This window comes from Genypterus blacodes, unplaced genomic scaffold (genome assembly GCF_046128005.1).
Source record: "Genypterus blacodes isolate CSIRO-AG114 ecotype Tasmania unplaced genomic scaffold, CSIRO-AGI_Gbla_v1 ptg000156l_1, whole genome shotgun sequence".
Classification (NCBI taxonomy): domain Eukaryota; kingdom Metazoa; phylum Chordata; class Actinopteri; order Ophidiiformes; family Ophidiidae; genus Genypterus; species Genypterus blacodes.
This window is the reverse complement of record NW_027466957.1, coordinates 8,501,674-8,527,297: the sequence shown is the minus strand read 5'-3', so window position 1 is coordinate 8,527,297 and position 25,624 is coordinate 8,501,674. Positions and strand designations below refer to the sequence as shown.

The 25,624-nt window shown below is 45.3% G+C and overlaps 1 protein-coding gene across 1 annotated transcript; it reads left to right on the top strand.

The window, feature by feature from the left end:
• Positions 1–409: 409 nt before the first annotated feature.
• On the top strand, positions 410–24,516 carry LOC143013232 (poly(rC)-binding protein 4-like). Its single transcript, XM_076166791.1, has 14 exons — positions 410–490; positions 9,169–9,369; positions 9,588–9,611; positions 10,837–10,869; positions 12,099–12,215; positions 15,451–15,582; positions 16,641–16,769; positions 17,910–17,984; positions 18,753–18,824; positions 19,633–19,674; positions 19,766–19,841; positions 20,317–20,366; positions 23,189–23,358; positions 23,695–24,516. Exons 2-14 carry the CDS (start codon positions 9,262–9,264, stop codon positions 24,038–24,040), a joined length of 1,374 nt encoding a protein of 457 aa, XP_076022906.1. The 5' UTR covers positions 410–490; positions 9,169–9,261; the 3' UTR covers positions 24,041–24,516.
• Positions 24,517–25,624: the final 1,108 nt, after the last annotated feature.

Genomic DNA, 25,624 nt, shown 5'->3' with positions numbered 1-25,624 from the left:
GTCATTTTGCGGTGCGACGCACAGGGGGGGAGCGTGCTGCGCTCACTAGAGGTCCTGAGAGGACAACACACACACACACACACACACACACACACACACACACACACACACACACACACACACACACACACACACACACACACACACACCGGGCACACATCGCACACACATCGCACCGCACCGGACCAGATGCACATCCCGGAGGGCTGAAGGCAGCTGATGAGAAGGATTTGTACCCGGCCCCCCGCTGATCTGCCTCGGATAACGCTGATCAGGGTGATCGGTGTGTTCGCCCCCTGCGTCTCCGTCAGTGTGTCTCCCCTCCCCGGCGCACAGGCGCCCTGCACTCCAGTCTGCTGACACACCGGAGGAGAGTCCGCACAACACGCCCGCGTCATTGGACTGTATGTGGATACAAAGCCCGGCTAACACTGATCCATGGGGCTACTTTAGTAGGAACTGCAGCCCGCGACCTTTTACATGAAAGCAGGTAAGTGACGGAGGTTTTGGGGGATCAAACATTTTGACATGTTCGCAATTGTGCAACTTGAACTAGCTGTGATCCTATAGCACCGATCCTATAGCTCAGATCCCAGCAGTGGACTGATCTAACGTGTTTACTCTCAGCACTAAGACACGTAGTGAGACATTTCTATTTACTCTTTTTCATTAGCAGTTACAGACTTAAACTGAGAGGAGGTTGTGTTTACTGTGAGTGGTTTACATTATCAGTGTTTATGGTGTGTGTTTGATTTGATAAGACTCTAACAGAATACATAATAAATAATTTCATGTGCGGATGTGAACGATGGGGTTGATAAATCAAGCAAATGGAAGAATGCAATATAATCGTAAAATGAGAAGGGACACAGTTACACAGACAGGAACAGTTAGCCTTCAGTGTGTGTGTGTGTGTGTGTGTGTGTGTGTGTGTGAGAGAGAGAGAGAGAGAGAGAGAGAGAGAGAGAGAGAGAGAGAGAGAGAGAGAGAGAGAGAGAGAGAGAGAGAGAGTGCGTGTGTGTGGACGGTTTTATGATAATGAAAGTGGACTCCACTGGCCAGGCCAGTCCTGAACACAAAGATCATTCTCAACAAGTCTGGTACTGTGGGCGCCTGCTTGGTGCTGAGGCAGCGAGTGTGTGTGACAGCACCATTATTCACCAGGATGCCTAATTGCATTAGTCTTACACTGGATAGAAAAACCGTCTTGATAAGCCAAACCACATGCAAACCAGAACTCACTGCAGATCTCTTTGGTTGCACACACAATTTCCTTCAACCTTTGCTGGATCTCTGACAACATAAAAACTAAAACTATAAAAGTACAAATTCCTTCCTCTTCCCTGTCTCTTTATGTCTTTACTTTATTTTCCACTTTGTCCTCCTGGTCAATTCCTAGATATTCCCAGTTGGTCCCTTTGCAAGATGTGGTTCACAGTAAGATAATACTGATACTGATGGGTTCCATACAGATTCTACCTAATTCTGTGCCTTGCATGGAGAGATCCCTCCTGTTTGACCCTTGTATCTGGTCTCTTTAGCACAGCAAACACTCTAGGAATTGAAGAGGTTGAGATTATTGTTGGACTCTATGGAAAATTATAATCGATAAAAAGGCTTTTGGAAATGGACCCACTGATTGATTTAGGAAGTCATGGTACTTGTTGTCCGGAGATGCTCATGAATCTTGCATGTGCATGTCCGGTCTGCTCAATTGCTCAATCACAATCCAATATATATGAATGGAGCACATCAATGAAGTTTGAAGAATTTTCGACTGGGTGTATGTGTGTGTGTAGAAATTGGATGGCTGCTTGGCTGCAAATACACACTTTAGTTGTTGTCATTCCTGAAAAGAGCAAATACATAAGGGGGTAGCACATCCGATCTAACTGATGTGAGACGCACATATCTCTTAAAGGGACTCCGGGGGGAGGGGGGGAGGGGGGGGGGACAAAGACAGACCATCTGGTAACGCTGACTCTCTGTCCAAATGTAATTCCTTAATGCACTCTGAGAAACAGATCTAATAAGAAGTGGAAGAGCCTCTTCAATAATGAAACCCCACCTGCATCCGTGCTGCTGAGTGAGGACCGGGGCCAGAGAGGCTTCATAAATAACAGAGGCCAGACCTGACACATGCTGCTCCAACGTCTGGGAACTGCCAATAATCCCTCTCATCTACTAAGATGCCGGTCTTGCAGGCAGGCAGGGTGGGGGGTGGGGTGACAGGCACCTTGTTCAGTTGGTGTGCCGTCATCAAGTCTTAGCAAAGGCGGCCCAGTGCAGCAGCTTTACTGTGTGAAAGTGTTGTGCAGAGGGACATCATGGATGCTCAATAACCCCAACAAAGAGAGACGTGAAAAGCAGATTTGTTTGATTATAAAATATTATTTACAACATGTGGGGGTTTTTTTGCTGCCATACGTGAAATATCATAAATGATGGAGAGATTTTTGACAACCGATATAGCAATCATCAAACTTGATTTCCCTAATTTGGTGTCTTAACAGTGTCCCACGTCTCATATATTAAGTGTGTTGACGTATTCAGGTCTTTCATTACGTTCACGTGTTGTTAGGATGCAGAATTTGCCAGATCGTGCGAAGGACTGGAGCCCTAATCACCTGTTGTGTGTTTATTTTGAAATACAGCATATCCTGTCCACCTGGGTTGAAGACATTCAATGCTTTTGATGTGTTGCGAGACAAGTCATGAGAATCATCATGCTAAGTCACGCATCATCTCAGATGTTGTTGTCACAGCAGCTTTGCTGTAAAACAAATTAATTTCCTCTCCGATATTTGAGATAAATCCCCTCTAGCAATTAACCTGTGTTGGAGCAATTAACCTGTGCTTGTCACTACCTAATAACCACAGACCCTTGAGGCTTCAGCTCTTTACCCGTCTCCCCTCCAGCTTGTTTGACAAGGAATTGCTGTTAAGTGTTCCTTATCTCTATATTCTACGTTTAAAGACGACTCGCACTGCCTTAAATTTGGTTACATGAAGATGTATTGATTTTGCTCAGATACCGTCTGTGCGAGAACACAGAGGAACATCCTCTAGTGATGGACCCCCCACCCCCTTGCTATGAAAAGGCTCTTTCTTGTGAAACATAATGTGACCTTTGCTCCTGTTCTTAAGACGGAGCAGCGGCTGACAGAGCTGCAGGCTGTCCTCGCCATGAAAAGATAGCGCTGTGCTGAGCCCCAGCGATTGACCCGGCAGGCCTCGTGACTCTCCGCTTGTGTCTCATGAACACGATTTATTTAGTTCATAACTTAACTCAAAGAGCAGCTTTCACACTCTGGAGAAAAGTGATTTGAGAAATTCCTGATAGCTGTGTGTTTAACGCCGTATATCAGGTGAGGAGCGTGAGTTGGACAGAGGGTTTGTCTTCCCCCAAACGCCCGTCTGCACGGATGCCTGTGTTCTGGTGACCATGAAGGAGAGACACGTTTTATCCCCCTTCAGCTGCCGAGTGCCTGAAATATTTAACAAGGACTGCACTATTTTTGGAGTTGTGCTCAGTTTGTTGTGCAGCTTATGTAATCTGTAGTTCTGTTTCAGCCCAGTGTGCACAGTATTGTTTTACAGCGAACAGATATTTTTAAAATGGCTGAACTCTTTGGCTGTTGGAGATGAGCGTTCTCGGTTGCGTTGATGAACGCTCGGCCAAATGCCGTTTTGTGCTGTGCGAGCCAAAGTACGTTCCGTTAAGAACAAACTGGATTTCGTATTGGTGTTGTCGTCTTATATAAATCTGGATATCTGTTGGGTCCTCGTGAGTTTGCAAAAATGTATGTACTCTTTGCAGTAAAACGGCAGTAAACGCTTTAAAGGACATTGCATAGCTGAGATTTGTGAGTAAATCTGAACACAATATGTGAAATGAAAGTCAAGAACCATTTTGATCTTCATCAAGCAAGCAGGGCCGGTTGGTATTTTCTAACGTTGCTATTGATCATCTTATCTCTTTTCCATCAAACTGTACCCATCTCTCCATTTCTTTGTCTCAATCTGTTTCCCCTCCGTCCTTCGCTGTCGTGTTCTCCTCCCTCCTCTTCTCTGCCTGTGCGAGGTGTCAGATTCTCTGACTCATGCCCTGGTGTGGAGGATGGGAGGAAGACCGGGATGAAAGAGAAGAGAGGGAAGTCATTTTGCAGATAGAGAGGGTGACCTTCATCCAGTAAGAAGGATGGGATAAAAGCTGGAGTTAAAACCCAGCCAAAGTGTATTCTCCCTCATGCCAAAAAAACCCATTCAGAATGATAGATGGTGCTAAACTAAGCTCTCTTTTAATAGGAAGCATGCTATTGTATAGTCAAAGCAAAGGCAGAGGACAAGGCAATTCCAACCTGAAATCCAGTGGAATAAACAAAACTACATGATCTTATAACTGCATAACAGCACAGCAGCATGTGGCATCTAAACACACTTCAGTTCTCTCCAAGTTTAAGATCTACAGTTCCCAGATGAGGCTGCAAGCAGAGATAAGCAAAGCCACAGGGAAATGATACATGCCGTCTCCAGGCTAACCAACGTCTGTGTAAATACACACAAGGCTCAGGCATCAGCACCGCGTGTCTGGAACCAGCAACCACCTGGGAGATAAAAAAAACCTGGCAGCCCAGAAACCGAGGTTCATTATCTGCTCTGTGTTATTTTCTAAGGAAAAAGAAAAGGGAACTTCTGTACGAGTGCCTAATGAGGAGATGGATCCAATGTGAACACACACACACACACACACACACACACACACACACCACTTATTCACGCACATATTTGTTCCAGGGTGTAAACTTATTAAAACCAAATGAGGAAAAATAGACTAAATGCTGCCTCAGCCTGTCATCCAGAGGAACTGATTCCCTTCATTAACTGCTGAATTAGCTCATTGTGATGCAGATTGTGACAGAGAAGGTGATCTGTTTCCAGGCCGTTGAGCCCGACTGTTACCATCCTAAGCCGACCCTGACAAGAAGAGGCTTGTGAGTATCGATTCCCGTCACTTTGAGATACGGCAGTCTTCGCAAACGGCACCATTTCTAACGCCGATACATCACACACATGGTGCCTGTGCTGTCATCGCATTAAAGCGTGGGACAGCGCTGATAAAGTGGTGGGACATAACCTGCTTTTGATCGCAGATGAGGGACTTTCTCGATTATGGCGCTGCCAGACGTAGTTTGGGGGATGAGGAAGGTATTACAACGTTCTGTCATGAGTTTATTTCATAAGCAGGATTGAACTGCTCGCTTCAAATCAGCTAATTTAACTGTGGCGGTAGCATTTACCGTACATTAGTGTAAACAATCAGCAGGGAACGTTGCAGCATTTGTCAACTTTAGATTATGGATTAACAGTACGATCAACTCAAATTATTATAACTCATTACTGAATAAAAAGGCCAAGCAGCTATGCGTGTGTGTGTGTGTGTGTGTGTGTGTGTGTGTGTGTGTGTGTGTGTGGCTGCAGTGAGCGTGGTGAAGCAGCAGGCAGTCAGCGGCCTGCTAACCCTCTCTGGGACCTTGCAGCTGACGCGTTCTGATGGATCCAGTACGCGTGGCTGACAGGCTGCTTGAAGTCCAGGCTGACACCGCTATGTTTTAACACCAAACAACGGCGGGATCTGATTGGAGAGGACAGTCCCCTCTGCGCCGAGGGTCGACCCCCTCGCATTATATGTGACAGCGCTGAGACAGACACGCTGAGAGATGAAACACTGGTCTTTAATTTCAAGCCTCTCGTGTTTCACTCCCCTCCTCCTCCTCCTCCTCCTCCTCCTCCTCTTTCTCCTCAGTGGAGAGGTTGTGGAAGTGCAGCTTCATTCAGGGGCGTTTTTAATCCCTCAGATGAAATGGAGTGGCTTTAAAGTCTTATATATTTGACCTTTGACCATCAAAAGTGCCATAAGCCGGAGCGGATTCAACTTCTAGGAGCTGACAATTTGGACCAATACATAAAATGAAAGATGCAAATATGGAGAAAATTTACAAAATGCTCCATTTATCTAATCAAAATGCTGCACTAATCAGATTTGTTTGATTTTCTGCAAACGTAAGCCTGCAGAAAGTTTATTATATTTGGAATACACAAACCCTCTGTACATGTTTGCTTTGTGTAAATACTGTATTTGGATCTCTGAGTTTAGACTCGGTGGTTTTGGCAGCTCACACTCTGATCTCCTCTTAAGTTAAGTTGGTTAATGACAGATAGCTGCAATAAGAACTGCTGTGAAACTCAGCAACTCAACACAGATCAAAGGCTGGCGACTCATGTGCTTCAACTGGACACTTTATATATACATGTGTGTGTGCGCTCGTGTGTGTGAGTTGATGGCTGCTTTTATCCAAGCAGCTGAATGTGGTTTTGGCTGTACTTTGTTCGGGTGCACGCATACCTATGAATTCAGTCTGTGTGTGTGTGCGTGTGTGTGTGTCTGTGTGTACTGTGAGTGTGTGTGTCGGTATGAGTTTGTGCATGCACGAGTGTGAAAGGTGCGTCACTCCTCGCCCCAGCAGTGCGCGTGTACACACATTGACACCCTCTCACTCACCTCCTCTATATGGTCTCAGCCGGGGGACACCCTATCCTCTTTCCCTCTGTGTGTTTATCGCGTGGACACATAATACTGTCGACCCCTTCTATGTACTGTATGCAAAGGGGAACCCTGTTTCCTTCTGTCACCATGGAGACAAGACATGTCCTCATTCCCTATCCTATGTCTCCCGTAAGCCTGCTGCTTGCTGGTTGTTCGAGCGACACAGTTGTCTCAGAACAGGCGTCCGCGGTTGTACAACATCCTTTTCATCTCCACAGTCTCCACGGAGCGGATGCTCCTGAAAACATGGCAGGAAGAAAAACAATTGCTGGTGCCTGTCAAGGGATGTACGCTTGTTGCTTTTATCCATGCTGTCTTTGATGAATGCTTCATGGAAGGCAAACAAAAACACCTCTGCTTTCTGGATATCTTCAATAAGATGCAAACTCTGTCGCTATTTTTGAGTTGTTAATAATAAACTGAAGACATATGTGCCTCATGGTAATTTGCCTTTTAGTGTTCATTGCTGTCTTTCACTTCAGCGGGTGCAATGAATCATAACAGAAGCTCCTACGTGCTGGATTCAGTCAGGCAGGGCAGCCACACAGCAGCAGCAGGGCCTCCGTCCTGGTATGACTGTATTTTGGCGAGATGGCACTGCGGTCTGCCCTTTGGCGACGTGCGTTACCAGCAGCTCTAATATAGAACAGGGCGGCACTGTTCACCCTGGAACGCTGCTGCTTGGGATTCTGGTAATGGGCAGTTCAGAGGCTCTCCGCCCTCACATCAGCACAGAGCACATGCCTTGTTATCAGCCCACAGAACAGCACATAATGATCCTTCCAACCATTAACTCCTAATGCAATAAACCGCTAACATTTTAGCCATGCCCTTCAGTGACTAAACATAATGAAGTTAGCCGTGGGTTGAACAAATGCACTCTATAATTGCATATGTTCAGGATGCAACAAAGAGCAATGAATACTTTGTCTTATATCTGCAGCTGACCTCAAAGGGAGTGTTTGTTTGATACTTATGGAAATTGTATGTAGACGATCATTCAGCTCATACATTTGCAAGTCAAACTCTCTGAAAACATACATCTCATCAGTAAAATGACTTTGCTCCGACGTCATGCCAGACCGCATACAATGAAACACATACAGGCAGTCGATTCCACGTGACGTGCTTAGAAGGATGTGTGTGAACGTGTCTTTACAAGCAGACGGGGCATAAATAAATCAGCGAAGCAGGAGAAGTGTTTGTGCACAAAGCAAAAGCAATAAACCTGCTTGGAATAAATCTCACACGAATAGCTCCTCATCTAAGATAACACCCATTTATTAAACATGATCTCCCCCCCACATGGTCGGCGAGTGTGCACACCGCCAACGGCGTGCAATCACGCGTGTGCACGTGACGCCCATGTTGTTTACCTCGTTACTCAGGCTGTTGTTACTGCACGTGGAAACATGATCCACACAATTCTCACATAGGCCGAAATGTAAAGATTATTGTTGTGTTGAAAGAAAGTTTGTGAAGAAGTACTTGTGACATCATCGAGAAGCCACAATTGACAGTTTGGGTTTCCTCTAATCGTGTTTATCCTCTAAGTATGGAAATGCAAATTAAGAGGAAATGTAGAGTAAATTATTCCAAAAGCTTATTATAACGCTAGTGCTGAGACAGTGAGTAACCAGGTGACACATTAATCACTATTGCTTACGTCACAGCCGCTGTCACACACACACACACACACGCACACACACACATTCTGCTGGAGGTACAGATTCTTCTCATTTGCTGCCTCTGTGTAATCTCCGCTCTATTTCCTGAGAAGACACTGAGGTAGAGTAAATAAATTGACGTTCAATTCTTACTGCAATCGCTTCGGGTGGAGTTTGATTAAGTTTGCAGGAATCTCACACCACACTTCATTCTGAAAGCAAATTTCACATTTATTTAGCTCAAATTAGCTTTCTTACTCAGCCAACAATCGGAGAAAGGACTTGTCTATTAATGAAGACGCAGACAGGGAGTGTGTGTGCGTGTGTGTGTGTGTGTGTGTGTGTGTGTGTGTGTGTGTTTCTTCATCATCGACAGACCCCACAGTTCTAGTCAATATCCTGCACACACAGTGGTCTTCATTATGACTCGGTAATGAATCACCATGGGTATTACATTACACACTGACGAACACACACAGACACATTTGAGCTTCACTTTGTCCTCTATTAGTCCGTTAAACTGAAGGGCGTTGGTTCGGGCGGCGGCGCAGAAAAATGACATAAACACACGCATTAGTTTTAATAAGGTCACATGATGTTCAGGGAATAATGATGGTGAGTTAATGTGTGTATGTGGAGCGTGTGTATGTGCAGCGTGTGCCTACGAGCGAACATTCATGCATCCAGTCTCTGAAGCTTATCTGGGGTCATGTTATTTCAAGAACAGTATGAAATATTAATATTAAGCCACATTCACAGCTGCCTATGGCCCCCATGATGGGAGGTGGATGTAAACAATGTAAACAACACGCCTGTTTTGGTTTTCCTCATCAATTTTCCATAGAAACTCTACAAAATATTTCACCATATGGGTGGTTGTGTTTCCTCCCACAGAGCAGCACTGAAGGATCTCGAGAGGAGTGTGAGAGTGAGAGAACGAGTGCTGGCCTTCGTTTTGAGCGTGCGACCAGCGAATGAGCCTTGTTCATGCGTCTCCCTGCGTGCCACTCCCACATAAATATGAACTGTGAGCAGGACTTTGGAGACGGGGGGTTGGGAGTGACCCTCACACTACGGCTGCTCATGCACGGAAAGGTACCAGACTCCCGCTGCCACTGCCGTCGATTGATGATTGAATGTGTGCTGCCGTTCTCATATTCACCCTGAGATTTATACCTGCTTATTAAAATTTACATAACTGTTTAATGGAAATCATACAAATTTCAGTGTTATTAAAGATCAGAAGCTTATGCGTGTTTGCGTTTATGAATTGCATTTGTGTGATAATTACTTTTATCTCCTTTGTACTTTAGGAGGTTGGCAGCATCATAGGAAAGGTGAGTTTCATGTTTTAATCCCGCTGTGACAAGTACGGCCTTTGCTTTTGCATCATCTAATCAGAATTGTTCTTCTAAATCTAACATTTTATTGATTGTTGTCTTTTGTGTTCACCCTTAATAAGCCTTGATGGAATGATTTCCCCGCTCAGTCTCGATTCTAGTTTGAAATCATCAGCAAACAGAAAGCCTTGTAACAAATGATTGTTTTCCAAATATCCCCGTCCCAAATGTAATTGCCTGAAACCAACTCTCACGTGGCCGCCGCTCCACCCCCACCATCCCTAATGCAACACAGTAATCCATCACACAGAAGCATTAGTGCACTGACTGCAAGCCTCCTGTTGAAACTGAGCTCCAAAAGACATATTACTGTTGGCCCCGTGTGGGCACTTTAACTGTCTGAGAGGAAAGGCCTGGATGCACTATGGCGCTTCAGTGGTTCATAGCGCCATGCCTTGTAATTCAAAACAAAGGACATGGAGGATGGAGGAAGACCCAGTTGGGGGAAAACAACATGACAAGGGCTGCAGGGGGGGGGGGGGGGGGGAGTGCGGAAGGAAGGAAGGAAAAGAGGAAGGAGAGGTGTCGCAATGGGTGCCGCAATGTGTTGCAGAGATCAACATATCTTAGAGAGAAGAGAGGATGGAGAGAGAGAGAGGGCGAGAGGGAGGTAGAGAGAGGGAGATTTGTCTGTGCAGCCCGATATAGAGGCACTTGATCTGCAGTACTTGAACTAATAACGTGCCACTCCACCCACCGAGCATTTTCCCTTCCTATCTCCAAGGCAAATATCGCTCTCTCTCTCATCTCTTCTCATCAATAGAAAACAGACAGCAGAGTCACGGTGGACCACATATACTGCATTTGACTACAATAACACATAAATAACAAGCTGGCTCAGCGTGTGAGATGAAAACGTCTCACACTGAATCTAAGCAAATGTTCATCTGTATATGTGTGGGTGTGAACACAACTACAGCAGGGCTCCATAGAGGTAAACACATGTCCCCTTCAAGTGTACAAATGTCTCTGATATCTCATGGAGACAGTGTGCTGAGGACACCACTGAGATGCGTTGTATAGGGAAGCTCTAGTTAATTGTTCTCTACGGCTTAACATGGTTTGGAAATGCCGTTTTCACATGCATGTCCAGGAAACATTAACCTCACTATATTCCCAGCAAAGCCTATTTGACGTCTGTCCTTCATCTTGTGTTCTGCAGAAAGGCGAGACGGTGAAACGAATACGCGAAGAGGTAAAGTATCTATGTTTTTATATTTTAAAGCACGACTCACGTGTCATCATATGTCACATGTAACTATTATTATATTCACATGTATGTAACCGCAACGACACTGTGTTGAATGCAAAAGCTGTATTTTCTGTGACTATTTGAGCGCTTTGCCGTCTGAATAGCATACAAAACAGGATAAAATAATCCGAAACTACCTTTTAGGCCACCACTTTTTAATTAAAATCCTCTATCTTCATTGTTCAGTCTCTCCTCCTCCAGCTCTCTCATCAGATCCTCTTTCTGTCCTCTTTTCCATCTTAACATACCTCCCTTTTCTCTGCTCGTCTCCCCCATTTCCTCTTCATGAAGCTCAAGGGTGCATTTGAACCAATGGCGCTTGGTTAAGTCTTTGTATTAAAGATAATTAGGGCGACGGCGTGGTGCTAGATTTGATTCTCTCTCCCCGGCTTCAAAGGTTTTATGTTGGAGTTTATGAGGCAGAAGGATAAACAGAGGGATGCTGAATTCATGGGACAGTGCAGCCCTGCGGAGCTGTGGGATAACCGCTCACCCATAATAGTCATCCATCCATTCACTCAGCCAGTCAGTTTTAGCTTTTGTTAGTTTCTCACAGTGTGCGCCTCATCGTGCCAGCGCCTCCCCGGGCCTCGTGTACAGCCACAGAGGGAGCATGACTCACAGGAGGAGAGACGACCCAGCGGTCACAGCTCTGTCCTCCAACTCCACTCGTGTGACTTTTTTAGCTCGCGGGAGATCTGCAGAGGAAAACAAGGACACAAAGTGGAAGGAGATGAGGGCAGGAGATTTATAGTGGAAGGGCAATACCCCAAGGAGAAACTCTATTAGATTGTCAGTCTTGATACAGAGATGTGCTCTATAACTTTCAATATCACCTCCTCTACCTCATCTCACTCCGCTGTCCTGCTCATGGGTGGGTGTGTGTGTGGATGGGTGTGTGTGTGTGCTGTATGTTTGTGGTACTGCAGCAATTTTGTGGGGAAATAACATCTGATCGAGGTCACTGATATTTGTTTATTTTGTTTGGTATGTTGGAGCCTTCCTGGTGATATTTGGCCTCACTTAGCAGAACTGTAGTCTGCTGGAACGGCGTGCTATCTCTTCAACTGCACAAAGATAGCAGTTATTTTTAGATTTTGTAAAATTGCCACATCACTTTAACCCCACGAGGAGATTGAGGTTGACCTTTGACCTCAATCTGTCCCCCACAGAGCAGCGCTCGGGTCAACATCTCTGAGGGCTCGTGTCCAGAGAGGATCATCACCATCACCGGCTCCACAGACAGCGTCTTCAGAGCCTTCACCATGATCACATACAAACTGGAGGAGGTAACGCATGCTACACACTGCCACCACACAGGTCGCACAACCCTCATTAGGTGTGTATGACATATATATATAATAATAATGATAACTGATACCTGAGTGGAGCCGATGTAATGTTTTGGTACAAAAGTGCATGAGGCCATTTCCTTCACCTCGCCATTTCCACTAATGTGCTTTTACCACTATTGATTATGCTCTAAACTGAAGCGGGAGGAGGAAAAAGTTTTTGCTGTATTTCAGTGTTCAAAGCTTTCAGGTAAGATTACATCATAGCTAATTATTTGTCATGACAAATCATAGCGGCTAATGCAAAACCATTTTACTCTTGAACATACAGGAGTGAGGAGTGGCGTAATGATTTGTTGAAATGACTAATTTCAGGATGGTTTAGGCACACAGACGCCTATGTAACTATACTCAGTAAGTCATTAATTACAGAGGGAACGTGTGTCATTTCTCCTTAAATACAAATGACATGAAATCGTTGCCTATTAATGAAACAGCGTGTGTTCTACTAATGAGGGACAGAATAGAAGCGAGGTTCCTCACGCTGTTTAGCTCCATGGTGACTTTGTCGATCAACACATTAATTAATACGGCCGAATCTGAGCCCTCCTCACTCTGGTTTGGCATTACAGCGCACAGTGGCAAGGGAACAGGTGCTCCCAGCTCAGGTTGACAGCCGTCAGTAAACACAACACTGCGGACTCTTCATTAAAGATCTCTCACACTCATCTCTTTCCACCCTATATTCAGCTGAAACTCTTGAGTTTCCATGGCAACATGTTGGATGACCCGCTGTGTACAGCTACCACGGTTGTCGAGAGTTATATGTCAGATGTATCTAATTAAAAACAAGGGGGGGATTTCTGGATCTCGATTATTAAACGTGTTTGTTTCCCGCATTGTACAGTTTACGACCAATCAGGGAGAGCAAAGTTAGATAAATGTTTTAATTTGGCCTTGATAATTTGTACGTGTGTGTGTCAGTGTGAGAAACGGTTGGAGAGTGTTACAATAATAAAAGATGTGCGGTGCACACAAATGGCTTTTTATTCCCAGGTGCTGAGACTCAGCTGGCATGAAAGACACAATTTCTTTCTGTATTGGACTTCTTCCCCCACCTGCAACACAATATGCGCTAGGGATTTAGACCAGCAACTGTGCGAGAGCGGCTCTTGTGCAACCCACAGTCTGATTTCCGCCAATTTACTTTGAGAGTGTCTTTTTGCTCGGATGGCACAGGAATGCTTTGGAACGTTTCACCGTTGCAAAGATATGGCTCATATTTTTAGATCAAATCAAGAAAATGACATCCAGCCAGAGTCTTGTGATTGTAGAGACGAGCTCTTGTAATGAGACGATGCAGAGAGCACGACCTGCCTCACTAAATATAGACACGGAGCACAAGAGGGTTCATTACAATATGCTTTTCAAACCTAAAGTTCACATTTCCTTTGGTGAATAAAATCCCTGGAGGGTCAACGAATGAGAGCTCAGGTTTAACTGCACTTTGATTTACTGCCACAAGTCCCTCTCAGTGCCGAGCAGCATTGCTTTGCTTTCTGTCACACATTTTGTTCTGGGCTGTGGGAGACAGCGCGGCGTATTTACATTTCAAAGAGACGCTGTTCAGTAATTAAGAGCCCCGTCTCCACCCGCTGCAGAGCGCATGTACAGGAGGCTTCCCGCACTGTGCAACCACTCAAATCACTGATGCACTTTTATAATGAATTTCTTTGAAGTTGCAAAGGATTTTAACGCCATATTATTCTTTCCATTGTAATGAGTTTACGCACCATGATCACACTGTAATTCCTCATCATCTGTGTTTACCCCTGATAACCCTCTTTAGTTATGAACAGATTTTTCTCTGTGCCAAACTAGAATTTCTCTAGATTTTTGATTTTATTTTTCCATCATGGTCTTGTCAATTAGCTGTAAAATGTCATGCCATTGAAAAAAAATGCGATTAGTATACATGGGTATTTATTATGTGTGTATGCTGGTGTATACATGACGTATGGTGATGGAGAAGGTGGAACTCCTCAAACTCACCCAACAACATAAAACATGATTGACAACTGAGGTGCCGCGCCTCCTTGTGTTAAATCGTGGTACTTTCGGGTGGCTCAAATGTTTTTCCCAAATCAGATCCCAGCAGTGGGCGGTGCTACCGATATTATGCAAAGAATGCCCAATTAATAGATCAGGATGGAATCAGAATTTCAGAGGTTTGTCATAAAAACATTATGTCCTAGTTAGGTATCAAATCACATTCCATTTTCCTCATTGTATATTTAATATTGTATTTAAAATCAGATCTCTTCTTACAGACGTCAGCTTTCATTTAACCATCTGTTTATATTTGTGAGATGTCTACATATAACTGGGAGGGTTATGAGTTTCCACAGTGGGACAAGGTTCAGTCCGCCAGCGGCAGGAAGGACCCTTGGATGCGGTTTTCCGGCGTGTTGGGAAGCACAGGGAATATCCAACAGCACAGTTTGCATTAATATTTACCCTCTCAGCCATCCATATGCTGATTAAACAGCCTTTTCAAGTTCACGGTGGACTTGGCTGCGCGTCACATAGCCGGCCAGCCTGCGGGCTTCTCTCCCAGCTCACACTCAAGCACTGTCATACTGAGGCAGTGCTTAATTAGGTGCAGATGCAGGACTGTTCTTTTCCTCCCTCTCCCTCTCCACCTGCCTTATGCAGGGGGGGATCCCACCAGCAGCTGTCCCAGTTTGCTATCGAATTTATGTTATGCCTGAGCAGAAGCTGAGTAAAGGATGAATTTGGAATGATCCGTGCTGGAATGCTGGATTTAGTCTTCACAGTTTGGCTGTTTGAAGTGGTGAAGTGGGGATGCTAATAAGTGATGCATCGACTTGGCTCATCGTGAAATGGAACATTAAGATGTAAAGAGTTTAATTTTGGTGAAGTTTGCGTTCTGATTTGACACATTTAGTATTCCAAATGTCCTGCCAAGTTACTTAATGAAGATGGGAAAGTGGATGTGTGTGTTCATATGAATGTGGCCAATAGAGCGGTTATTGAAGCCTGTTCAAGCTCAAAGCCATTTGGCCATCTGCTCAGGATGAATTGTTGGACTTATCTCCCTGTGGTTTCTCCACCTTGACTCCTCTAGTCAGGTTTCTCTGCTCCTCTGGCTCCTCGTTCTTTCTTGCTGACTTTCCTCGTTCTTTCTCTGCTGGTATCTGTCTCCCTGCAGGACTTGACTGCACTGGTAGCCAACGGCACCATCAGTTCCAAGCCTCCAGTCACCCTGCGGCTGGTCATCCCTGCCAGCCAGTGTGGCTCTCTCATTGGCAAGGGAGGGGCCAAAATAAAGGAGATCCGAGAGGTAAGGGGCCCGCAGCACACACGTGTTCTCCAGCCACACAGCCTGGACACACAGGGGTGCAGCTGCAAACAGAGATATTTCCTCTTCCCTCAGGTTCTATATTGTTCACAAAATAGCCAGCTGTATAATAACACTACTACCGAAATTAATTGTTGTTCAAGTATATAAATGATTTGTAAAGGAGGTGATGAAATCAATTAAAATGAATGGATTTATAGAAATTAATAAACGAATTTGTGAATAATGTATGTCACTCCTCGGCACATGCAGAGCAAGAGCCACAGAGCTACAGACAAATATTCCAAGCCAAATAATAAATAATACACCCAAACAGATCACACTGCATTATTAAAAGAAACAATAAAGCACAAGCACCACTGGCGAGTCAATACAAGGAAGAGAAATTTAACGATTCACAAAACAGCATAACAGCGTGCAGTATTTATTATTTAGCATACAATTACACAGCAAATCCAGACTAAAACTGGAGTTTGGACGACGCAGGCCCGAGTCCAGATGGATCACTTAACACCACGCGTGCCTCAGCAGCCTCAGCTTTGAAGGGAATCGCCCCGCCCGCTTTAAGGAACAGTTCAAATGTTGGGATTGAATTTATCAGATACGTCGCCCGACATTTCAATGCTAGCTGCTGACAGTTCTACAAATAGAATCGCCGTGTCTCTCATTTGCTTTTTTTGCCAGCAGTGTAGACGTGGTGAGATTTATTTCCTCGGAATACATTGAATACTCCTGCGACGATCTTTCACTCCCACATTGGAGTTGAATCACATTGGAGTTGAACCGACGTTGTAAAAGTTCTCCCCTCACCAGCGCCGCTCGCCTGCAGACATTCTATCTCAGTGAGGGCTTCGGCTAAAATTAAGACTATGATGTCGTTTTATTGTGGATGACTCAGTCGGTATAAGGTCAGCACAGCCGGGGCAGAAACAAAGAGTCAAACTACAGCAGAGTAATGATGTCTTCCTTATCTCCAGAATCAAACTAATCCTTTTTTTTTCAACCTCCCCTCCTCCTCCCCCCCCCCTTATCTCTCCCAGAGCACTGGAGCTCAGATACAGGTGGCGGGGGATTTGCTGCCAAACTCCACAGAACGCGGGGTGACGATATCCGGGAGTCAGGACTCCGTAATCCAGTGTGTCAAGCTCATCTGCTCAGTAATCCTGGAGGTAGGAGACGTACCATCCCTCCCTCTCAATGCCTCCCATCCACACACACCCAGATGACAGTTTGTCAGGGACCCCTGGAGGAAATAATAGCTGTTGACATGCATGTTCCAATCTCACCTACACCCCGCTGTGGTGTAATTCACTGCAGTGCAGGTTTACCCATGATGCATTCGTAGGTGGCGCCAGTCAGTTTCAGCATCTGATTCAGAGCGTGTTGATTGTTAGATACCACAGGATATGATTTTGTTAACTTATTAAGTTTGGAGTCCAACCTCAGGGTAAAGTCCACACTTAGTGGAAAAGACACAAATAAAACAAAGTGACCTGCAAGCGAAAAATCTGCCCACCTTCAGACAACAGCTCTCTTGAGGGAAACTGAAGAGGAGATGAGAGGAAAACAACCCCGAGCACAGTTTCTCCCTGTGTGTTCACGGGAGTCGCACAAGTCCTTTTTGTTTCAGCGATGCAGCTGGACCTGACTGACTAATTGCCAGTTTGATCCAGTTTTCCAGGGCTTTCTTCAAAGGCTTTGCAAGTTTCATTAGGATTCAGTTCCAGCTTGGTTCTTGCTTTTGGCTCCCAAGATTTAAATTATGCAAAGTTATACAAAGAATTTGCTGTGACTACTCCCACAGAAAAGATGCTCTACATTTTGAACCCAAAAAAAAAAAGAAGAAATCAGCGTGGCCAAACACTGCAGTCACTTGATAAGATGTACAGAATCCTGAGCTGTTCTGCTCGCCTCTAATCTTCTTTATTTTATCAGCTCAGAATGTGTGTTTGACTGGATGACTGATTTGAATTGATTGTTGAGCCTTGAGCTGAGATGCAAACTAAAGCTCAGCGCTATTACCCATAAGAGCTCTAACTGCACTGCTTCAATTATTCAATGAACCACTAATATTATCAAAACGAAAACAAAGGAGGCGAATAATGTCAATGTCGTTTGCAGTTTAATACATCATTAATTGTTATTGTATTTTAATGTACCGGGTCGTTATGCTCCATTTGCTGTTCGGGCCTTGTGTGTGTGCGCTTGTGTGTGTGTGTTTGTATGTGTATGTGTGTGTGTGTGTGAGTGTGAGTGATGCTTTTTACTCACCTCAGTTCTGACCTGTACTTCCCCTTTCTCCTCCTTAGTCTCCCCCAAAGGGTGCCACCATCCCATACAGGCCGAGCCCTTCACCAGCTGCACTCGTCATCGCAGGGAACCAGGTGAGATAATCACACACACACACACACACACACACACACAGAGGCTCAGATGCTTATTGGAGAGGCTTAGAGGCTTTTCTTGATACGAATCTTTGATGAAACAAGAGGCTCCTTAATGAGGGATCAGGTGGTGTGTGTGTGTGTGTGCCTCTGTGTGTGTGTGTGTGAGAGAGGAGGTAGAAAGAAGTATTGGTGGTGCTGCTTGGGAAGGTACAGACATCCACCCCCCCACAGTCACAAGATTAGAAGTGGAGCGTGGAGACCTGGTGTCTCCTCTGGCTACAGCAGCAGATATTCTGCATAGCTGTCAGCACTTCTGACGCCGCCTGTGCTGCCTCAGACTCTGCTCAATTTAGCGAAAGGCGTCATGTTTTGATATTCCTTCATAATAAGCTATCAAATTAAACCTGGAGCGGGGTTCTGGTCACCCGGAGATGGACAGGCTTTAATGAAGGCGGCGCGGCGATAAGGGATGTTTGTGTAATTTATCAGAAAGGACAAAAGGAAGTGGAGGGGGACAGAGCGAGCTGATGACTCACAAGCTGTCACCTGTGCCGCAGTGTCACAAATGCAGCTTCCAGAACTAATCTCACACTGAATTTGGTCTTCAGTGGGGGAAAAGATGGCAAACTTTAGCCACGATGCAACATAATGGCTGTCAGTTACAGACTAATGTTTTAGATCATCTTCAGCTTTAACTATTTTGTGTCCATGCTGACCCTCATTGTGCGTCTCTCATGCGTCCCTCTCTGTGTTTACTTGCTGTAGGTGTTCGAGGCATCTGAATTTGCACCCCACCCTCTGTACTCAGTCACCCAGGGGGGCCTGGACCTCCAGCAGGTATGTGTCACTGTAATCAAATGAAGTCTGAGAATAACACCTGTCATTTATCTGAATATAAAAGTATTTGTTTGTGTATGTGTTTGTCGGTGTCAAACTTTGTGTTGGCGTGAGCTATACAGGGCAGAGAGCGAGAGCAGACGTGTGTGTTTGTGTGTGTGTGTGTGTGTTTGGCATGTCCAAAATAACACAGTCCATCATCTAGCGTGAGGTATTGAAAACAACAGCTGACTATAAGCTCTGGCTATTGTTCTAGTTGTCGGTGGTAGGAGACCTAACCCCTCCTGAAACACGATGCTGCCGCTCACCACAGTGCCGCCGTCTCATTTTTAGCCCCTCTAGCTCTGCACCAAACGCATCTTATCTGATTACCTCCCCCCCACCCCCTCACCTCCCACCCCCACATAGCAGCAATAGCAAATAATGTCAGAATGAGTTCAGCCAGCCACTGACAAATCCACGGCCAGATTGCCATGAATTTGTTGTGTTTCTTTTAGCTTCTTCATTGTAATGCGGTGCCGTGTTCTTCCAGTTTATAGTGGAAAGCATGGACTGGTAACAGTGTAGCCAGACTGCAGGCGTCAGGCAGAATTGAGTTAAGATAAGTGCTGTCTGGTTTGACCATAAGGAGAAAGATACACACACACACACACACACACACACACACACACACACACACACACAGATAGACTCTCTCCCTCTTTCCCTTTACAAGCTTAAGTGTTGGCCTTTACATAACTTCCCTGTATTGACAGTGTATGTATGCTTTATTGCTGTAATTTACCTAATGCAGGATCCCTTCTTCCAGGCCTACACTTTGCAAAACCAATACGGCATTCCACACTCAGAGGTAAGCTGATGTGCTGAATGATATCATTCCTGAGTGCAGCACGAGCTCTTCTTCGAGTCCTTACCGTGTTCTTCCTCTCTCTTTTACGCAGCTGGCCAAGCTACATCAGCTATCGATGCAGCAGGGCCTGAGTCCAATGGCCCAGCCTGCGTCAACTCTCATGCCTGGTGTGTATATTATTTATAGATGACATATAGATCATTCATTTCAAACTCAGCCGCCTGCCAAACAAACAGTTAAACGTGAGCGTTTGTCTTGTTTTCACACAATTTTATTGTCTTTAGATGTGAGCTGTAAAAGCTCTGTGTCATTAGTCGTCCCTATATGTGCTTTTTGCCAATGAGGAGGAGGAGCAGAGGAGCAGAGGAAGCTATACAGCGCTCTCATATCACCCAGTGAAGAGAGAAAACTATTATGTGAAATGATATGTTCAGCAGAGGTAGAAAACTGGGAGTAAGAAAAGAGTGTGTGCGTTGTTAAACATCAGTCCATTAAAATGGAAATAGGTGGATTTGCTCTGCACTCAGCACTTCTGCACTGAAAGGATTTGGTGCGGATTCACTACTTAAAAGGGAAGAATGAATATTAAAATGTCCTAAATGTCAGTTTCCTCACGATGATGCCTGTGTTGTGTCTCATCAGGGATGGACTCAAACTCTCAGACGTCTCAGGAGCTGCTCATTCCCAATGATGTAAGGATATGTAACACAGCCTTGACATTCCTATTTTTGTTTCCTTTGCTTTTTTGACTTAGTCGTATCTCATCAGAGCAGAGAAAACAGCAACAAGTCGGGAACAATTCTCATACACAGACGAGCGCCGCAGCAAGGCAATTGAGATGCTGGAGCCACGTCTGCAGAGACGTGCGGGGGGACTTCAAAAGAGACGAGAGACGCGTTGGCAACCTGCTAATTATCCCCATTATTCTAACCTCAGATTAACCCAAGGTTAAGGGGATTCTGAGCTGATATGGATCCTTTTGCAATATTGTCTGGGCGGCAGTCGCAGTGTCTTCGAGTGACTCCCATGAGTACCCAGTAAATCCTCTCATGTTCCCTGACCTACTTAGAAGCCGTCTGCTGTCAAAACAGCCAATAAAAAAGAGACCAAGCTCCTTTCCCCTCTTCACTTAGTCTCTGTGAGGAAAGATGAAATGTCCCCCCAGTCTGAGAGGAGAAACCTCAAAGCCCAGACTCTAACTTCAAAATCAAATCTAACTTCACTTCCCTTCAGACGATCCCCCTGCTGTTAGTTTGGGCTGCGTTGGTTCCGTGACATTTGGATGTCAGACCTGTCGGATAAATGTTGTAGTTTGCTTGTTTTTGTAATTGACATAAGAGCAGACGCTTGTATCATAATTACCCTTTTATATCAGTATAATATAAGGATTTACTATAAGGATAACGTTAAGATGTATTGATATTCTGGAGCTATGAATATACTGATTATTCACGCTTCAAATACTCCTTAAATCGCAGCTGTCCACAGTGAGATGCGATACATTTTTAATCAATACAATGTCTTCTGATGCGGTACAATAATGAAGAAACAAACCAGACTGAATCTTTTTGGCTGCATGGCGCACACACACACCCGACGCTCAACAACATTGCTAAAATGCCTGAAGTGCTTTTTCTTCTTCTCCCAAGTAAACCCCCCACACACACATATACACACACACACACACACATGCCGAGGCGTATGATGCATCGATGGAATGGGAGTCAGAGCTATACGTGACAGGGACAGCTGTGAGCTCCAGCCATTGTTCCAGAAGAGAGGACTTATAGCCGCGACTGAGCCGGAGCCTTCTGCCCCGCCCTCCCCCCACCCAACCCCCTTGTGCCTCGGGCCGGCCACGCTCCGACCACACAATCGCACACTGTACGCCGAAAGGGAGACTTGGCCTGCTGTATGCACACACAGATGCCTTCAGAGACTGCGTACACACAGTCAGCAGTATACTGTACTTGTGCGTAAGGAAGACTCAGCCGGAAGAAGAAAAATGGCAGCGCCTTGGCCGGCCCATTCCTCTTCCTGTGTCCTCTCGAACGACCGCCTCAGCAGCAACTCTAACAATATATAGGTCACTTACAGTTGAAGTGCTTCATTACTTTGGTTGGAGTTGACTGCTTGAGATGGATAATCACCACGGAAGCCAGCGTACCTGCTGTTTCCTCTGTGTTATTGATGCAGGGCTGCACAAATTGGCTTTTCTTTCCACTTTGTTTCTGTTCATACAGGAATTCTGTTGTCTTGAGGTCATGCTTAGTAGAGTGGGCGAGGAGTTGACAGCTGGCATCTATAGACAGCTGCTCTAAAAGGCCTGAAACTAGTGGAGATTGTTGTTCCCAGTAGGGGAGGGTGGGGGGGGGCAGACATTATCTGTGATCTGAGGTCTGTAGTGGCCATTGTCTCTGAGTTGCTCTTTAGTCCTGGCAGCGCTCTGTGTCTCCCCATGAATAATCTGCAGTGCCAATAATAGCCGACCAGACCAACCAGGTCTCTGTGTGACAAATCAGACATTGTGGAACAGGCTGCTTACTTCCCAGGAAAGGAATGTGAAATGCAGGGAGGAGGACAGGAGCTGCACCGACACCCTGTGCCTGCATGCAGTGTGTGTGTGTGTGTGTGTGTGTGTGTGTGTCTGAATGTCGTGTATTTCCACCTGTGCTAGCCGCCGTTAAGCTGCCAGCACATGCATATCTACTACAAGTACTTCATCACTGTCTGTCCGGCTGGCCGTATATCTGGCAGCATGACTCCCTGACGTGGCCGAGTCGTGACACCCTGTGTTGGGTCTCACGCCGCAGCCCTGCACTCTGGATCTGTTAAATATCTATTGTCACTAATAGCAAGGGGGTCCTGATTAGATCATGAAAACAGAGCTTAAGTTGTAATGTATGGTGGAATACTATCAAACTTGTGTCAGTGTCTAATCTAATCTCAGCAGAAAGAACACTCAAGCTGATGGGACTCTGTATTATATATTTCAGTTATTTTCCCATTACGTTTTCCATTAGTGCAGAGATGCATCTAGCTGGCATGTGTTTGGGAAGTGATTTGTTTGGGAAGTCGTCACGACTCTGAGAAATCAATAACCTTTTAGCCACTTAGATTAATGAGAGGCAAATGCGCCTTCTCTCGTCTCTTTTACCGGTGCACAAGCAGTTGCAATTAAGGGAGACTCAGGAGGGGAAAAGTGCTTTTGACATGCGTGATGGATGACTCAGCCACTGAAGACAAACAATGTAATTGCAATATTTGAAGTGGTCTGCATTTCGTGTACAGTGTAAACAGTATCAAGTCCGCTCAACAGAGGAAGGCAGCTTTCTGTTGTCGTATTTTACTTTTGCCCTTTTTGTCCAAATCACTTTCATCAGCACAACACATTCAGCAGAGGAGAAGCTGCATTCTGTCCGATTAAATTATTGAATCCTGTCCTTGAGTTTACTAAGTAGCCATTCATCCTTCCTTTAATTGACCAATCTATCTGTCCTCAATCCCTCTGCAGCTGATTGGCTCAATCATCGGCCGTCAGGGCACTAAGATCAACGAGATCAGGCAGGTGTCAGGGGCTCAAATCAAGATCGGCAGCCAGCTGGACGGGACAACCGACAGACATGTCACCATCACAGGAACACCGGTCAGCATCAACCTGGCCCAATACCTCATTACCTCCTGGTAAGAACCAGCGGCACTACAGCCATCTAATGAATGACTTCCAGTGTAGGCTAGAGGGAGAAGTATTGCTTTAAAAGGGTCAGAGGTGAGTCATGGACTGATGCGTGATAATGAGGGGTGTCCTTGTGCTGCCTGTAATTGGCCTCAAGGGAAGAAGTAAAAGCCGGGTCGTACTGTACCACAGCGTCTTGCTGGAGTTTACTGTCTCCTTTGCAGCTCTGACACCATTTCCCAGAAATTTCACAATAGGAATTGCAGTAATGTTGAAAGTAGAATCCTCTAATCTTCATTCTGTGCCCTGTCTCCCTTGTTTGCCCCTCCCCCTTCCTCTCTCAGTTTAGAGACGGCTAAATCCACAGCCCAGGCAGCCACCATGGCAGCTCCGGTTGACCTCAACATGGCCTTCACTCAGCCAGCTTCCCCAGCTGCCTCCCCGAATCCCACCTTGGCCACCATGGGTGCCCTCACTCCGGCCCACGTGCTGGGTTCCCCATATGGTGCCATGCCCCTCTCTGGCCTGCTGGGCGTGAAGTCTGTCCCCTTTCTGACTCTCTCCAGCCCCAACCCCACCGTGGCCGTCACCGCAGCGCCATCTCACTCCACTCTGGCTGCCTACACCGCCAAAATCTCATCAGCCAACTGCATCAAAAAGCCAGAGAGACAAAAGTTTGCACCCTACTGATACGGCCTCGGCGTGTCTCTGCGGACGGAGAGTGAGGTGATGAGCAGCTGTGCAGTGTTCTTCCATAAACGCCTGATGTAGCCATATGCGCTGGCAGAGATGCTCGTGACTTCAATCTGTGACGCACCAACAGAGAAGAGACCAACGGAGATTTGGACAGTAGCTATTTAAATTTATTCTCAGACATAGATAATTTGTGAGTTTCCCATGAATTGATGGACTGCTTTCATTTCCACCTCATCACTGTTAACAATCACTAAAAAGGGCTGGAACCTCACCTGAGAAACACATGTTTAAATGATATTGTGTTTATACGTGTGTGTCTCAAGTTAGAGATCAGCTTTGAGTATTTATCCTTCAATAAATTTGTAAATTATACCCAAATGCTCTACTGTACGATGCTTTTATACAATGTCTATGTTTGCCTCTTGGAGTTTTTAAGAAAATTTGTAAATGTATGGGGGGACTTTTGATTTTTAATAATCTGTGCTATGTACTGTACTTTTCAGTTCAGTGTTATGTCTGTTTTGTTGGATTTTATTTTGAATGTGCAACTTGTTTAATCTTTATTTATTAGTACTGTTTCATTTATTAAAAGCCTTTGTTTCCTGACATGGCTAAAGTATCTGTCTTCCAGTGTTGGTCCTTTTGGCGCACAGCACTTATGAATCATAGTCAAATTAATGCAGCAACGGAGACGTAGAGAGAGACACTCAATGTGAAATGATGCAATGGCAAGCAAAGGTTGTTTTTGTTGTTGTTGTTGTTGTTGTTGTTTTGTCTCAAACGCACAGTGGATGGTGACTCGTCATCCCAAGTGTCAGGTCTTAGCGATGTTTTTCACATCACTGTTCTCTTTTCTAAACGATATCTGCAGTATGAGGCAATGCAACCCAGGCAGAGGAAATGGCCAAGACTGCATGCCACAAAAAGCACTGACATACATGTGTGCACCAGGAAACACACACACACACACACACACACACACACACACACACACACACACACACACACACACACACACACACACACACACACACACACAGATGAGTGTGGGACACAACTTCCAGACAAGTAGATGTGGGACACACTGAGGGTGCAAATACAGAGGAGAGGAGGGAGAGACAGGAGGCTCAAAGAGAACTGAGTGGAGTCACAGTGTTGCTGTAGAAATGAAATTCAGTATCTGCATCAACATGCACAACAGAAGCATCATCCTCTGGAGAAAGCGCTCGGATCCTTTCATCCCTTTTTTTTTTCACTGCATCATGGATATGCCAGACGCCAAATGTGCCACAGACTTTCACTTTCACACACGGCTTTGCCCCAATCCTTCAATTTTCCACCGAGTCCACTGAGTGCAAAAACACAAACACACATGCTTTTTCACTTATATAAGGGTCTCTATCTCTCTCGCTCCCTCTCTCCCTCCCTCTCTCTCTCTCCCTCTCTCTGATGACTCTGTTGGGCCTTTCTTTTCATCTTTCATCTCATTGTGATTCCTTGTTTCAACCCAAACAACTGTGCTGACAAACTCCTCGAGCCCTGACCCAAATAATACAATAGAGTTTTTGCATTAAAGAT

Excerpts from the sequence above, each read along its gene's own strand:
- LOC143013232 (XM_076166791.1), top strand. The coding sequence starts at position 9,262 with ATGCGTCTCCCTGCGTGCCACTCCCACATAAATATGAACTGTGAGCAG. Across the intron at positions 10,870-12,098 it reads TGAAACGAATACGCGAAGAG|AGCAGCGCTCGGGTCAACAT; the intron begins GTAAAGTATCTA and ends TGTCCCCCACAG. Across the intron at positions 16,770-17,909 it reads TCTGCTCAGTAATCCTGGAG|TCTCCCCCAAAGGGTGCCAC; the intron begins GTAGGAGACGTA and ends TCTCCTCCTTAG.